Source organism: Punica granatum, unplaced genomic scaffold (assembly GCF_007655135.1).
Source record: "Punica granatum isolate Tunisia-2019 unplaced genomic scaffold, ASM765513v2 Contig00046, whole genome shotgun sequence".
In the NCBI taxonomy this organism is placed as follows: Eukaryota; Viridiplantae; Streptophyta; class Magnoliopsida; order Myrtales; family Lythraceae; genus Punica; species Punica granatum.
Genome location: NW_022204056.1, coordinates 7,381 through 22,731, shown reverse-complemented (window position 1 = coordinate 22,731; position 15,351 = coordinate 7,381). Strand labels below are relative to the sequence as shown.

Sequence of the window (15,351 nt, the reverse complement as noted above, 5' to 3'; positions counted from 1 at the left end):
GTGGAAAAATATTAGTACTGTGTTTGGTTTCAAAGTAGGATTTTAAAATCAGATTTTGATTTTGAAAAAGAGTGGTATAAATAGGGTCCACGTTTGATTTTGTATGAGTTATTTTATTTTGTTGTTGAAAGAGAGTGGTATAAATGGAGCCCACTCTTTGACTTTGTATAAGTTATTTTGTTTTGTTGTGAGTAGAATTAGGTTAAAGTTGTGATTTTAAAATCACATTTGCAACCCAAACAAGCCATAGAATGACAAAAGAAAAGGATAGAAATGAAAAATAAAAATGAGAGACACATGGCCTCATGTGTTACAACAATGGACCTGCTATTGCGGGCCTCAAGATTATATATCATTTTGAGTTGAATCTATGCGTGTATGGTCCTCTGCGGTCATTTTGCTTGAGTTGAATCTGTGCGTCAAGTAACATTAGTGCATGGTAGCTTCCTCTGCAAAACAAGATAGAAAGTTAATGGGGGCAGGGCAAGAAGTTGGGGGATCTTACAGTTTAGCTTCACAGCGGCGGTTTCCTTTGGAAATGAGAGGATATATAAGAATCGGAGTTGGATCAACGTTGCCGTTTGAGCAGCAGTGAGCAAGGGTTTTCTTGATTTTTGTCCGGGCTGATCACTCTTATAGGCCAGTTTGATGCAAGCATATCCCTGAGAAGAACATCTAATCTGTGATGTCGTGGGGATGAAGTACTCTAGCTCTGCAGAACAGAAATCCTCCTTAAGTTTCTATAGAACCTTCTTTGAGTCTGTCATTGATTGCAACGGTAGCATTTGTGGCCGGAGATTCAGATTTATAGTGGTTGATAATAGTCTCTGCCGTTTACTTATCCTTTTCCTCTGAAGGTTCAATTTATATGGCCTGAAGTCTGAACTGCTACCGAACATTTCGTCATGATCAAAGGTGGAAAAGAGGGCCAGGATGACCTCTCGGGTGGAGGAAGAATCAGACAGACTAAGCCAATTGCTAGGGCACATGGTAGAACAGATTCTATCGTGCTTATCGTCAGCGAGGCTGTGAGAACCAGTGTCTTGTTCAGCAGGTGGAGGTACAAGCAGACCACACTTCCTGAGCTCGTATTCGATGATGACTGCACGCCTTCTTCCTTTGATGACGAGTCATCAGCGTTGGTAAATGTGATCAATCATGTCCTACTGTTTCACACGGGCCCAATATGCAAGTTCAGTCAGGGTCTCTCACCACTGTTTTTCACCTGTTCGGGAGGTCTCTCAATGGATTTCTTATCTGTCGAGGTTTAAAGTTAATGAATTGTAAGCAGAAATTTAGCTAATGCTGTCTGCTTCATAATTGACATTTCCTTTTGTTTGTTCCTGGTCTTGGTCTGCTTATAAGGCACTTGAGATGTTGCCCAATCTACGACTACAAAGCCTCAATGAAGAAATAGACTTTGACAGTGTTGAGGAGATTTGAACTGCTCTCTACCTCATGACACGGTTCCCGAATCTCGAGGAAGTGCGATTTTCCGTAAGTCCATATGCCTTGAGAATTCATGATACTGTTCTTGATGAATATGTTATGTTGCTACCACTCTTTCACACGTCATATGACCTGGAGTTTACTTTATGAACTCTGCGTAGGCTCAAGTTGGGGGACCAGAAACCGTGGATACAGTAAGCAACTTCTGGAAATGTAACCGTTCACCGTGTTCACTGTCACAGCTGAAGTTTGTATCTTTTACTGGGAATCAGGGCACTATGTTAGAGACGGGTTTCATCAAGTTCCAATTTTTGCAATTCCATATGCTGCAGAGGATGGAAATTAGAGCTGCAGGTGACAGTGGAGGCCCCCCAGCTGGAGACACACTTCTTGGCAATCGAGCGAGCCTGACCTCTAGCCAAGGTTTGCATTTGGGTGATCGCAGCCCTTAATTTTTTGCTTTTTGGGATCATTATTGGTCCCCAAACAGATTACTTCTGTGTTAATATATCAGTGACTAGTCGGTTTCTTATTAATAATGGGAGCTCCATGGATTTGTTAATTATGAAGACGTGGGAAATTAGGATCAGGACTTGTTCAGTGGAAGCTGTAAGTCGTGCATGGACATGATTAACCAGTGAATGTTGGTTTCATTCTGATGGCATTGACATCACTACACTATTCACAATGGTGATGTTAAAATCTGAATGTTGGAGGTTTTTCAGAGGATATTTACTTCAAAGATCCAAGTACAAATTGTTTGGCTCTTGTACAGAAAAGTTTGTCGATCAACATAGATGCTCGGATTCTGTTGGAGATGGATCAGAGCTGAAGTGTTGTTCTGCAGCAGACAAGGATCAATGTTGCGGGTTGCTGTGCTGGAAGACAGACATGTTACATGTGTTTTATTTTTTCAATTATTCTTAGTTCCTGGTTTGTAGGAATGTTGGACGTGTGTATTAGGCAGTTTCCCAAATGTAATGATAGTTACTTACTGTCCTTTATGTTTCAGTTTTCCGAGTATGCAGTGTGTAGAACCTTGCAGACAAGTTAATGAAGTTCTTGTGTTTTTCTCTCTGTCCAGTTCATCTACTACTATCTGATTTATGTTTATTATCAGATTCTTTCACGAAATGACTTGTGTTCGAAACTCTCAAGCTCCAGAAATACCGGAGGAAGGTTAAACTCTCTAAATTGATGCGTGCAAGAGACTTATCATAGGATCCATCGAACAAATGCCAAGGCCTCTCGTCCCTTGTCATCAACTTCTTGTTCACATTGTGAAGCTTCTCGTCTTTGGAAGGGGAGCTCCATTACATACAATAATATGGAACCTTCGATAGTTGATGAACTACCAGCATACAACCACTTGTTCAGGAACTGGTCAGTGCAACTACCCTCGATGTATTACTCTCTGAAGTCCCCAGTGACGAACAAATAAGGCCAGGTTTCTTTGCCAATGTTTCCATGAAGAAATTGGACCAAACTAGATGGAATCTCGAAGCCGAAGAAGAAAAATGGTGCCAGTTCGAGATCAGAAGCTCTGCCACGAGTGCAAACAGTGAAGTGAGCCCAGTGATTATGAACAGCCCACCAAAGCTGTACACGCTGAGGCTAAGGTCCGTGTTGATTCTTGTGTCTTGGTCCATGGAGATTCTTGTGTCTTGGCACGATGAAATCTGCTGGCTAAGAAAGTTCTTCCTTTCGATGGCGTCCATCTTAGCTTTGTCTTGGGTGACCTTCAACACTGCCCTTGAGACATAGGAAACCAGCGGAGACCTCATAGGGAAGGCCTAAATTAAGAAAAAGGCATTTAAAAAGGTACGTAAAGGATGATTTTGGTGCCTAGGATGGGATTATTTATGTTTGCAGGAAGTGTGGGCTAATTTCATGGAAATGCAAGAAAGAAAAACGTGTTTCCATGCGAGATATATATATATATATTGTGGGACTCAGTAAATTATATGTTGGTTTTATTGGAATTAGAGGTAATAGTGCATACTGCATAGAGATAGAGAAGTAGAACTCACGAAGGCGAACCCATCCGTCTTGTAGGTCGGTCCAATTATGGTGTACTTGTCACAGTACTTGGCAAGGAAAAGTTTGAGGTAGGGAGTCTCATCGAAGATCGCATCAACCCCACCGTTGCCACTTCCTTTCATCAGTGCTTCGTGGTACTTCTCCGGGGAGCTGTAAGAACGCAGCCTTGACTCGTCAAAGTTCATCTCTCGTATCAGAAGCTCTTTCACAAACGAGCTCTGGTATCCAACATAGTGCCGGTTCCTCACAAGGTCATGCACGTCAACAAACTTAGGTTGTAGCCGCTGTACGGTCAACAACGAGGCCAAGTTTGCTGTGTAACTCTGTGTTATGATCAGCACGACAAACAACCATATCACCAGCACCAGTCTTGTCAAGTTACTCATTATCCTCTCCCCTGTTAATTGATAATAATTTATTTTTCAATCATGTTCTGTGATATTTAAGGCATAAATACGAAGAAGTGAGATTGATTATTGCAGTGGCAAGAGGTATCGGGCTCGATCTTCACTAATGAGATTTACAATGCCACTTTATTTTACTTTACCCATTCTTCTACTACCCATGGTGATGGGTCTTTCCTTATAATTGAAAAAGAATAATATATGTGGCCCTACTCATATGGCAAATTCTTCAATGATGGAAAGTCTATTAATTACTATCAGATTTTCTTTTTTCTTTTCTTGGGTGAATTTTTGTTTTTTGGGTGAGTATATACTATTAGATATTCTATCAACTACGGTGGGCAAAAATGAGCGTAAGTTCTACGTACGAAAGTTCTAGTAGATACGTAAGTTATTAGAGGTAGAAATTAGAGAGAATCACCCACGGTGGGCAAAAACGAGCGTGGAGAAGGAAAACCAGAGACAGAGCCTGAATTGTTCGCCCGGGGACCCATTGAAGTCCTCATTCTTCTGGCGCTCGAGGACCCACACTATGAAGCCCTTGAATACGAAAGCCAGGCCAGTCGTTAACCAAAGGTTCCACTTGAGCGGCTTTAGGAAGATCCACATGTTCCTTCGCTTGTCATCTTTCATTGCCACCAACATCGACACGCCTGATTCTGAGTAGGGCAAAGCAAAGTCTACATAGTTGGACCGGTTTGCAATGATGGTCATATCTGCTACCACTGCATCAACTACCTGCAAATAACAGTACTTTGACAATAATCATCATAAATTAAATTATTAACAAAAGAAACAACCATGAGATTGATAAATTTGGGCCCTGGATAGTATATCGTATTCATACTCCCAATGTGATTTGGTAGAGCAAATCATCATAAGATCCAGCACTCTGGCGACTCGCGTTCATGAACGGCTTGAACTCGTAAGGAAGAGCGAAGGGCAACTCTTTCAACACCTCAAGAAACACATCATAAGAGAACCCAGAATAGGTTGGAACATCGGTTTGTGGGTCCCAAACAATCTTGAAGAACTCACTGAACCTTTGGGTGACTGGGACCCCGATCTTCATCTTCTTCCCTGTCACTGTGGGAATTACCCAACCCTTGGGCTGCTGTCGTGTTCCCCCGGGCCATATGGGTGGCATCAGGTTATCCTTGGAAGTTCGACACCCATTTTCTTTTTTGGTGAAGTTACTTACGTTAGACTTGGTTCGCTGTAATGTAATAAACATGGAATGTAATATGAATTAGGACTTGTTTGGTCACATAGAATATATTTCAATTTTTCTTGTAGGTTACCCTGCAGTAAGTTTGATTTCATTTTTATTAAATAAAACAGGGAAGAGATAAAAATATGAAGGCAACTTATAATTGGAGTTAAGTGCAATAGCTTTCTCTTTCGACCCTGAAATAATAGATTTTGGACTTGATTATTATCAATCAGTATCAAGTGTCAAAAAATAGGCCAAAATCCAAATAAGCCCCATAGAAATTTATAATAATATAAGAGCAAGATTTCTCGCGTCCATGTGGGATCACATGTCGTCATGCCCAGGGTTGAGTGCCACGGGAGAATAGAAATTAAAGAGATACAAGAGGTTCACTATTAAGAACCAAATTCAGAAACTCTTGGACCTAAGTCCATAATGTTAACAAATATGTCTTTATTAAATGGCCGTTACTTGTGACTCCAACACATTAATCATGGGGAAGGGCGGAAATTTTGAAATGGTTCTTTGGGCTCAAAGAAATGGTGATTTCAGAATTGGGGAAAGTCGCGACTGTAAGACCAACAACAAAGATGTTCAACGGAAAAAAAGAAAAAAGAAAAAGAACCTAAAAGAAGATACCTTACTGCAGAGTCCGTGTTTGGGGGTCCAATACCCTATGACCCATTCATTGTGCCCAACCACATTGAAGACTTCGAACTTAGAAGGACGGAGCTAACCGTTCACCAGCTGGAATCGTCCCATGAGTCCATTGACTGTTGAGTTTCGTATCCATCGTAGAATCTCTGGGCCCATCTCTGAGACTGCTAGGGCAGAAAGGTTCACTCCGTCTCCAGCTTTTGGCCTAGTCCTCCTCCGGTTTCGAGACTTGGAGGAATTCCACCACGCCATCTCGACTGCATTGGCTAATGCGGAAACGGTATCATACCCCCATAAGGCGAAGAGATTCAACTTCCTAGCCCCTGAAAATCATTTGCAGGGGCAAACAGCGTCATTCAGGAGATGGCTATATTTTTGTTATGGTCAAAGTCATGATAAAACGAGTTAATTAGGCAACTAGGTCTGTTGAAAATCAGCATCTATATTTACGAGGAAGTGTTTTTAATTTCCATGTGTTTATATGGGTTTAAACTCATTTCCAATCTAAATGCTCAAACTGTTAGGTATTGGAGCTCGGAGCCCAAGCCTCATACATTACAATTTATTTTATAATCCTTATTCTATCTGGGACATTCTCTTTGACCTCTCAAGCCCCCTTTCTTTCTCTTCCCTATTCGAGTCTAACTACGTTCAGGGCTCCTTATTCCATACTTAGGCGCCAGGTTTCCACTTTCAAACTCAAACTTATTGGAGGTGAGTTCCACGCTCCTGTCTGACGTAGTGTGAGAGTGCATGTGGGCATGGAGCATAATTAATCCGCTCTGATGTTGTCCCAAACTTTCATGGGTTTATACGGAATTAAAATCATCTCCAACCTAATACATCAAGCTGTTAGTGATGAAACCAAACTCAAACCCTCATGTAAAACGAATTGTTTTCTACTCCTTGTCCACCGTGGAGATATCTCTTTGACTCTCTTCCCAACAAATAGTTATAATAGATCAATTGGAACATATCATTGTAGAGAAAGTGTACTGATGGATGATCTCACCAATTAAGTATTTCTTCTTGAAGCGTTCCAGTCGCTTCGACATTGGGAGGTGAGGCCTCACCCCTATCACACCTTGCATGGACTCTTTCGCTCTATACCCAACTGGGTCGAGCAATGATGTCAACCCATCAGTCACAATCCACACAGTCTCATCATTCAGCATCCCTGCCTTATTCGCCTGCAAGAATAGCCGAGACCCGAGCGAAGCAGTCATGTGAACCAGGAAAACCCTTGTCTGCATTGTCATCAGCTTTATGAGCTCATTTAGTATATCAATGTCATGGGCTGATGGATGGATCACACTTCTGTAAGGTACCTGAGACAAACCACATATATTAACATCTCGATCTTATATATGTGTACATGTATCAGGGTGCAACATAATTTTGCACCAGAGAAACCGATATTTGCAAATTACCCTGGTGTCTATTTCTTGAAAGGCATCAGTGATGCATGGAATCAGGCCGTTGCCATATTCGGTGTCTTCATAGAGAGGAACAACCTCTTTCCAACCAAAGATTTGAACGACTGCAGCGATTGCCTTCACTTGGACACTATCATCGTATGTAGTTCGAACAAAGTAGATGTTCTGGGCTGGGGAGAGGGAAGGACTTGTGGCCGAGAATGATATGATAGGAACCTGGGCTCTAGCTCCAAGATCAATGACGAATTTGGCCTGCGAGGACCATTCCGGTCCAATTATGGCATACACTTGTTCATTTTCCATCAAATCTAAGGCTGCATACATATCGTGTAACAAAAAAGATTGCAACTTGTCAAATGTTGAAAAGTTTGCCCTAATATGACAATTTATTTTGCTTTTATTTATTAAGAAGGTTCTTTCCAAAACCGTGGGAAATTAAGAAGTAAAGATTTTGCTCGACAGGGACCTCGTTTTCTGACTTGCCACACAAATTGGTCAATAAGGGTCCGGAATCTGAATGTCCAATTTGATATAGTAAAATAAACTTGAATAAACTAACGTGAGTTACTTTAAGCGGTTCGACGCTTGTTCCTCTTAAATAAGGTCTTTGGTTCGAGTCTTGTACATAGAGAAAATTCACGCTGGGAGAGCTGTACCCCTTAGTGGGCCGACCTGGCTTTACTGGATTAGCTGGGATCAAATTGAACTTTCAAATATCAGAGTGCACACCGAAAAAATAAACCTTGAATAAGATGGGATCTTTGGAGGATTGAGGAATTAGCCATATACAAATATCTAAGCACGAGATGTAGTTTAAAATTCATTGAAAACAATTTATGATCAAATCAAGTTGATGGCTTCGGTGGGGATCTAGTATCAGTGAATAAAATAAGGATAACTCGTGATCTCATCTGAAAAAAATGTACCAAGATCTTGTGGCAATAATGTTAGTGACTTCTCAGGAAATAGAGATTACAAGGATTAGAAAGAATTCAGATTTAGAGTAATTTACTATTACTTTGGGTCATTGATCAGCGAGACTACGATAGTATACACCACTTACCTGCGGAAGCGGCTGCAACGACATCGTTCTGGGAATCCCTGGAGCAAAGAGACAACCTCGTACGGTAGCTTGCATGCTCAGCATAAAAATCGGACAGCGCCATGTCAATATGCCTCCCCACTCTAGAGTTCTTGTCTATCATGACACCCACTTTTACCATTTCTTTCTCCAATGCACCAACAAGAAGTTCGTCGGAACTACAAAAAAGCGGGACGTAGAAGCAAATTGCCAAAAACTTATAGCTCCAACAGCCTATCGTCCCCATCGGTCGATCGAGTGAAAAGAGCTGGTTATGTAAGCAATTCCGTATTTTATCAAGATCAGTGTAATTGAAGAGTTGAGTATCGGAGAAATGTATCTATTTGTAGGCCTCCGCCTCCAAGAAGGTTTGAAATGAAATTTCTCGGAATTTTTTTTTTTGGTGAATAAATTTCTAGGAAATTAGCTTCATAAGTAACTCGGTCAACTAAGCCATGGCTTGACTGACCATTATATTGTTCCAAGAAGGTTTGAAATGAAATTTCCCGGAAGTTTTTATTTTTTGGGTGAATATTTCCAGGAAATTAGCTTCATAAGGAAATCGGTCAACTAAGCCATCGCTTGACTGACCATTATATTTTTGACTATTCTGAGTGATTTCACAATCACTTCACTGCCGGCATCGGTCCCCAGTTGTAAGACTACCGCAGACCATTTGACATTCTAACGTTCAAAGAACCGATGGAATTTTTACGAAAAACCGGTATTTCCAATTTCTTTGTTCTTTTTTTTTTTGTGGAGAGGTGTGTACTATCTTACATCTAAAAGTTTAATGGGTTTGACTAATCTAGAATTGAGTTAGACCGGCCCACTATAAAACTCTTCCTGTGTAGATTTTTTGCATCCGTAAGTATCGAACTAGAGATCTTATTTAAGGGAATAAACATAATAGTGCAGTTTTTTTTTTCTTGTCTTTCTATCAAGCAGTTTTTTTTGGATGAAAGTACACTGCACCTTCAGTCGAGAAGGCCATGGAAAATTGGAACCCTGTAGCCGGGTCATCTATCATGGACCAAGTTTACGTGTCCCGTTGGGCAGTGTACTTATACTTAGGATAGTCTTAGCTATGACCATGTACAAATATTACCGAAATTTCTATACAAGGGACGAGCGTAAATCTTCAAATTCTATATTACAGTCTGTTGAATATCCACTTGGGTATTAATCCGTGTTCTTTTGGACTCGAATAGGATGGGAGCCGCCCAGGGGCGGATCCAGGACCCCTAATTTAATGGGTGCGGACAATGACCCTCTTATGATTTATAAAAAAATATAATTAATAGAATATTTAACAATAACACCAAAATAAAGTAAATAAGAAGATAACCGAAACCATCAAAATAATTAAGAGGTGTTTCTTAAACGTATAGAGAGAGAAATTTACTCTTTTTTTTTCTTTTTGACAAAGAGGGAGAGATGGGTGAGAGAGGGGAAAAAGTTTTGACTTGGGGGAGAAGACAAAACGTTGGGGGGCTAGAGAAGGTGATGAGTGATAACCTTTTGAAGCTGAACCAAAAGATTTGCTTTCTTTCATATGTGAGAGAGGAAGGAATATAAGTGAGGTTGCCTTACATATAACACCCCACTTGTTTCTTATTTTTTCAAGAACAACAGGACTAAGATAGAAAATATATATAACTATAGGTGACACTCTTAATATATTTGAAAATTGAGTGGGGTCAAGTGACCCCACTATTATCAATGTAGATCCACCACCAGAGCCGCCACTATTCCGATTAAAGGCCAATAAACCACTTATGATTTCTCTAAGGGTTCAGGATACCGAGTCTCATGTCTTACTGAATCTTTTAAAGTCGGTCTTTGAATCAAATGTCCGATTTCAGAGGCCATGTTACGATCCCGAGGCTCACAAGCCAAGTTCTCACCGGAACTCATTATACTATCCTTGGTCTACTATTCAACTTGCCATTTTTAACTGAAGTCCAATTGTTCCTCTATGCCTCAAACCCACATAGATCCACCATGTAAACTTTAAGATAAATAAATGCCCTAAAAGGACGAAGATCTATCAAACAGGCCTGGAATGGGCCGAGTGAGTTGGGGAGCTTCCCATGGGCCAAGTGGGCTGGACAAGGCCCAATGGATCAAGTGGATCGGTGAGAGCCCTACAGGTCAAAATGGACCAAAGGAAAGCTCAATAGGCCGAGTGGACCAAAACTTAATGGGCTTATGGCCCAAAAGAAATGAAATGGGTCTAGGCTACTATCTTAGAAAAATCTGAGTTTATTTTTTTGATGACAATGAAGACTAATGGGCCTAGTTCAATGAAATAGACTAATGGGCTTATGTGGGCGACGTCGAATGGTCCGTGATGAGGACGACAAACAATAACTGGACGGCAGCGAGCTACCGATGGATGGCATCAACGGCGATTGACGTGTTGATGAATAATAATCATAAAAATTTAACGGCATGAAACGGCCGTCGATGGCGATGATAAATAACCGTAGTTGTTCATGTCGATGTTAGCACTACTTTGGTGGGGTCCCATAAGGCGTGCCAAAAGTTGTTTCGCATAGAATCACACAATCACACTTTCGGTACACGCGCTTGGCGGATCTCTTACGAGATTAGGGTATTGCATTTAGCAGTGGTTGCTCTTGGATTCGGTAACAGCATCAAATATCAGTAGGCTCACGAACCATAACTGGAAAAGAAAGGAGGGTGGAGGGTAGAACCAACTAAATTCACTGGATAAGATAACTCGCAATGAGTAAGAAAAGTCGTTTTGACTCACCACGCTCAAGAATGAATGATAAGAATCGGAGTTTTCGCCACTAAACAATTGACTTATTCAGATAAGAAAATAGAGGAAATTTCAATCGAAATATTTATCGATAGGTGTTTTTCATATATCCTCTTACAATGAGGTGAATAGCATATATGTAGAGGGAAAACACCTCCCTTGACTCTAGACCAGGAAACTGACATCGAAACTCCTCTAGATTACTTCCCTAAAATAGAATAAGGAAACAATCTGAAATAAGAAACTTAAAACTACTAACTCAAGCTAATATAGGAAATAATATCTAATTAAGAGAAACTATATTATAGAAATATAGAAAACTTAATATCTAATTGAGCTAAATTCTTGTTTCGGAGTCTTCTAGAATGCGCATTTAGATTCGAAAATTCGAATACGTGTTGAGCTGTAATTTGAAACACATCAGTGGCCTTACAAGAAAACAACTTCAAAATGTAATATAAAATCACTCGAGTATTGATTATCTTTGGAACTTGAAGATCATGGAGCGAGACCTTGAAATAATAAAGATAATAAAGATATATAAATTTAGATTTTGGCACGTATATTGATTGAGTTTTACATAAAATTAGGCAATCAAAAAAGAATTTGACATACAAAAATTAATTGAGCGTCATTTCTTTTAATTTTAGTACGTTCTTATTGAATTAATTTCCTGATCACCCCGTCGATGTTTGAGAGAGCATGCCACGAAACGAATGGTCTCCAAATGAGAAACAATTCCATGGCCCCTTGAATTGTAGAATTGTAACCACTACCTTTGAATCTTGAATTGTAGAATGGTAACCACTACCTTTGAATCCCATGAACGAGATGACTTTGGGAACGGAAACACCTATAGGGTTCGAATGCCTTGATTCAAGTTAAAAAGACACTCGAATTTAGGAAAAGAATACTTTTATGGTTGAAGTGGTGTGTAGAAGCTCCAATGCTACATATGCCCTATTAATAGGCGCCAATGATCTTGATGTTCAAGCAATAGATTAATTGGCCACACAAAATGATCAAAATGAATAGCAATAATATTCTCAATTACTCCTCTTCAATCTTCATTGCTGTCAATTTAATTTGCTTGCGCCGTCCACTTCGTTTTATCTTACTTACCGGGCCATCAATATAGAAAGCAACTCCCATGCATAAGTTAAATAATGTTGATTGCTCATTTTCCTAAGTTCAGCCCCATATCTTTCTTTCTTTCATTTCAATCCTTCAAAATTTCAGCCTCAATTAAGATGATAACTTAGGCTTTTATTCTTGGATATCTACCAAATCAAAATGTGGTCAACATTCGCAGGATCAAAATGATAACCTGGCCAACATTTGCAGGATTTGATCTATTTTAATTAATTCTATGTATGGCTAGGATGAGCTGATTTTGAAATTCTTTTGGAGAGTGTGAGAAGAAATCAAGAGAAAGGGACAAAGAAGAAAAAGTCAAAGTTTGTGGAAAAATATTAGAAATGACAAAAGAAAAGGATAGAAATGAAAAATAAAAATGAGAGACACATGGCCTCATGTGTTACAATGGACCTGCATCCGCAGTCCTCATTATTATCAATCATTTAGAGTTGAATCTATGAGTGTATGGTCCCCTGCGGTCATTTTGAGTTGAATTTGCGCGTCAAGAAACGTTAGTGTATGGTAGCATCCTCTGAAAAACACGAGAGAAAATTAATGGGGGCAGGGCAAGAAGTTGGGGGATCTTAGAGTTTAGCTTTGCGGCCGCGGTTTCCTTTGGAAATGAGAGGATAGATAAGAATTGGAGTTGGATCAACAATGCCGTTTGAGCAGCAGTGAGCAAGGGTTTTCTTGATTTTTCTCCGGGCTGATCACTCTCATAGGCCAGTCTGATGCAAGAATATCACAGAGAAGAACATCTAATCTCACGGGGTTGATGTACGCTAGCTCTGCAGAACAGACATCCTCTTTAGGTTTCTATAGAACCTTCTTTGAGTCTGACATTGATTGCAACAGTAGCATTTGTGGCAGGAGATTCGGATTTATTGTGGTTGATAATAGTCTCTGCCGTTTACTTATCCTTTTCCTCTGCAGGTTCAAGTCTGAACTGCTACCGAATATTTCGTTATGATCAAAGGTGGAAAAGGGGGCCAGGATGACCTCTCAGGTGGAGGAAGAATCAAACAGACTACGCCAATTGCCGGGGCACATGGTAGAACAGATTCTATCGCGCTTATCGATCAGCGAGGCTGTGAGAACCAGTCTCTTGTTCAGCAGGTGGAGGTACTAGTGGACCACACTTCCCGAGCTCGTATTCGATGATGACTGCACGCCTTCTTCTTTTGATGACGAGTCATCAGCTTCTTCCTTTCACGCGGGCCCAATATGAAAGTTCAGTCAGGGTCTCTCACCACTGTTTTTCACCTATTCAGAAGGTCCTTCGATGGATTCCTTATCTTTCAAGGTTTAAAGTTAATGAATTGTAAGCAGAAATTTAGCTAATGTTGTTTGCTTCATAATTGACGTTTCCTTTTGTTTTGTTCCTGGTGTTGGTCTGCTTGTAAGGCACTTGAGATATTGCCCAATCTACGACTACAAAACCTCAATGTAGAAATAGACTTTGGCAGTGTTGAGGAGATTTCAACTGCTCTCTACCTCATGACACGGTTCCCAAATCTCGAGGAAGTGCAATTTTCCTCAAGTCTATATGCCTCGAGAATTTATGATACTGTTCTTGATAAATATGTTCTGTTGCTACCACTCTTTTCACACATCATATGACCTGGAGTTTACTTTATGAACTCTGTGTAGGCTCAAGTTGGGGGACTAGAAACCGGGGATACAGCGAGCAACTTCTGGGAATTTAACCGTTCACCGTGTTCACTGTCACAGCTGAAGTTTGCATCATTTACTGGGACCGAGGGCACTATGTTAGAGATGGGTTTCATCAAGTTCCTACTTTTGCAATCCCATATGCTGCAGAGGATAGAAATTAGAGCTGAAGGTGACAGTGGAGGCCCCCAGCTGGAGACACACTTCTTGGCATTCGAGCGAGCCTCACCTCTAGCCAAGGTCGTGTATTTGGGTGATCGCAGCCCTTATATTTCTGCCTTTTGGGGATCCTTATTAGTCCCCAAACAGATTACTTTTGTGTTAATATATCAGTGATTAGTCTGTTTCTTATTAACAATGGGAGCTCCATAGATTTGTTAATTATGAAGAAGCGAGAAATTAGGATCAGGACTTGTTCAGTGGAAGCTGTAAGTCGTGCATAGACATGATTAATGTTGGAGAAAAAATTGGGGAGTGTGAGAGGACAAAATGTCCCACACCGGTTGAAAGGAAAATATGGGAAAAGTTTATAAAAGACAAAGGCCCAGTAACCCATTGGCTTAAGCTTTTAGGTTGCATATGAGCTCGAGTCCGAATTAGACCCATTTTATTTAAAAATTTATCCAACTGGTATTAGAGCCCATGGTTATAATCCTGGGTTTTTAGGGCGGCTTCGTGCCGTGAGGTGTGCATAACGCGCATGTATGCGCGGGTCCGTGTGACCCATAGGCTCGAATGAAAGCGTAACGTGCGCCTCGAGCAGGCACCCGTTGTGTCTGATATCGGGACATCAAAGTGAGGGCGGGTGTGATTAAGTCGTGTGGTCCCATCGATTTATTAAGGTCACGTGTCTCGTGTAAGACGACACGATACCACGTGAGGGAGGGATGTTGGAGAAAAAATTGGGGAGTGTGAGAGGACAAAATGTCCCACACCGGTTGAAAGGAAAATATGGGAAAAATTTTTAAAAGACAAAAGCCCAGTAACCCATTGACTTAAGATTTTGAATTGCATATTGGCTCAAGTCCGAATTAGGCCCATTTTATTTAAAAATTTATCCAACAATTAACCAGTGAATGTTGGTTTCATTCTGATGGCATTGACATCACCACACCATTCTCAATGGTGATGTTAAAATCCTGAATGTTGAAGGTTCTTCAGAGGATATTCAAGTACAAATTGTTTGGCTCTTGTACAGGAAAGATTGTCAATCAACATATATGCTTGGATTCTCTCACGAAATGACTCGTGTTAGAACTCTCAAGCTCCGGAAATACCGGAGGAAGGTTAAACTCTCTAAATTGATGCGTGCAAGAGACTTATCATAGGATTCATCAAGCAAATGCCAAGGCCTCTCGTCCCATGTCATCAACTTCATGTTCACATTGTGAAGCTTCTCGTCTTTGGAAGGGGAGCTCCATTACATACAATAATATGGAACGTTTGAGAGCTGATGAACTACCAGCATATCACCA

The 15,351-nt window shown here is 40.6% G+C and overlaps 1 protein-coding gene across 1 annotated transcript; it reads right to left on the bottom strand.

The window, feature by feature from the left end:
* Positions 1-2,710: 2,710 nt before the first annotated feature.
* On the bottom strand, positions 2,711-8,492 carry LOC116189880 (glutamate receptor 2.8-like). The gene is given in 8 exon segments (XM_031519616.1): positions 2,711-3,242; positions 3,480-3,886; positions 4,319-4,631; positions 4,741-5,109; positions 5,746-6,086; positions 6,776-7,091; positions 7,194-7,513; positions 8,263-8,492. Coding segments are annotated over 8 exon segments (2,646 nt in total). The 5' UTR covers positions 8,423-8,492; the 3' UTR covers positions 2,711-2,822.
* Positions 8,493-15,351: the final 6,859 nt, after the last annotated feature.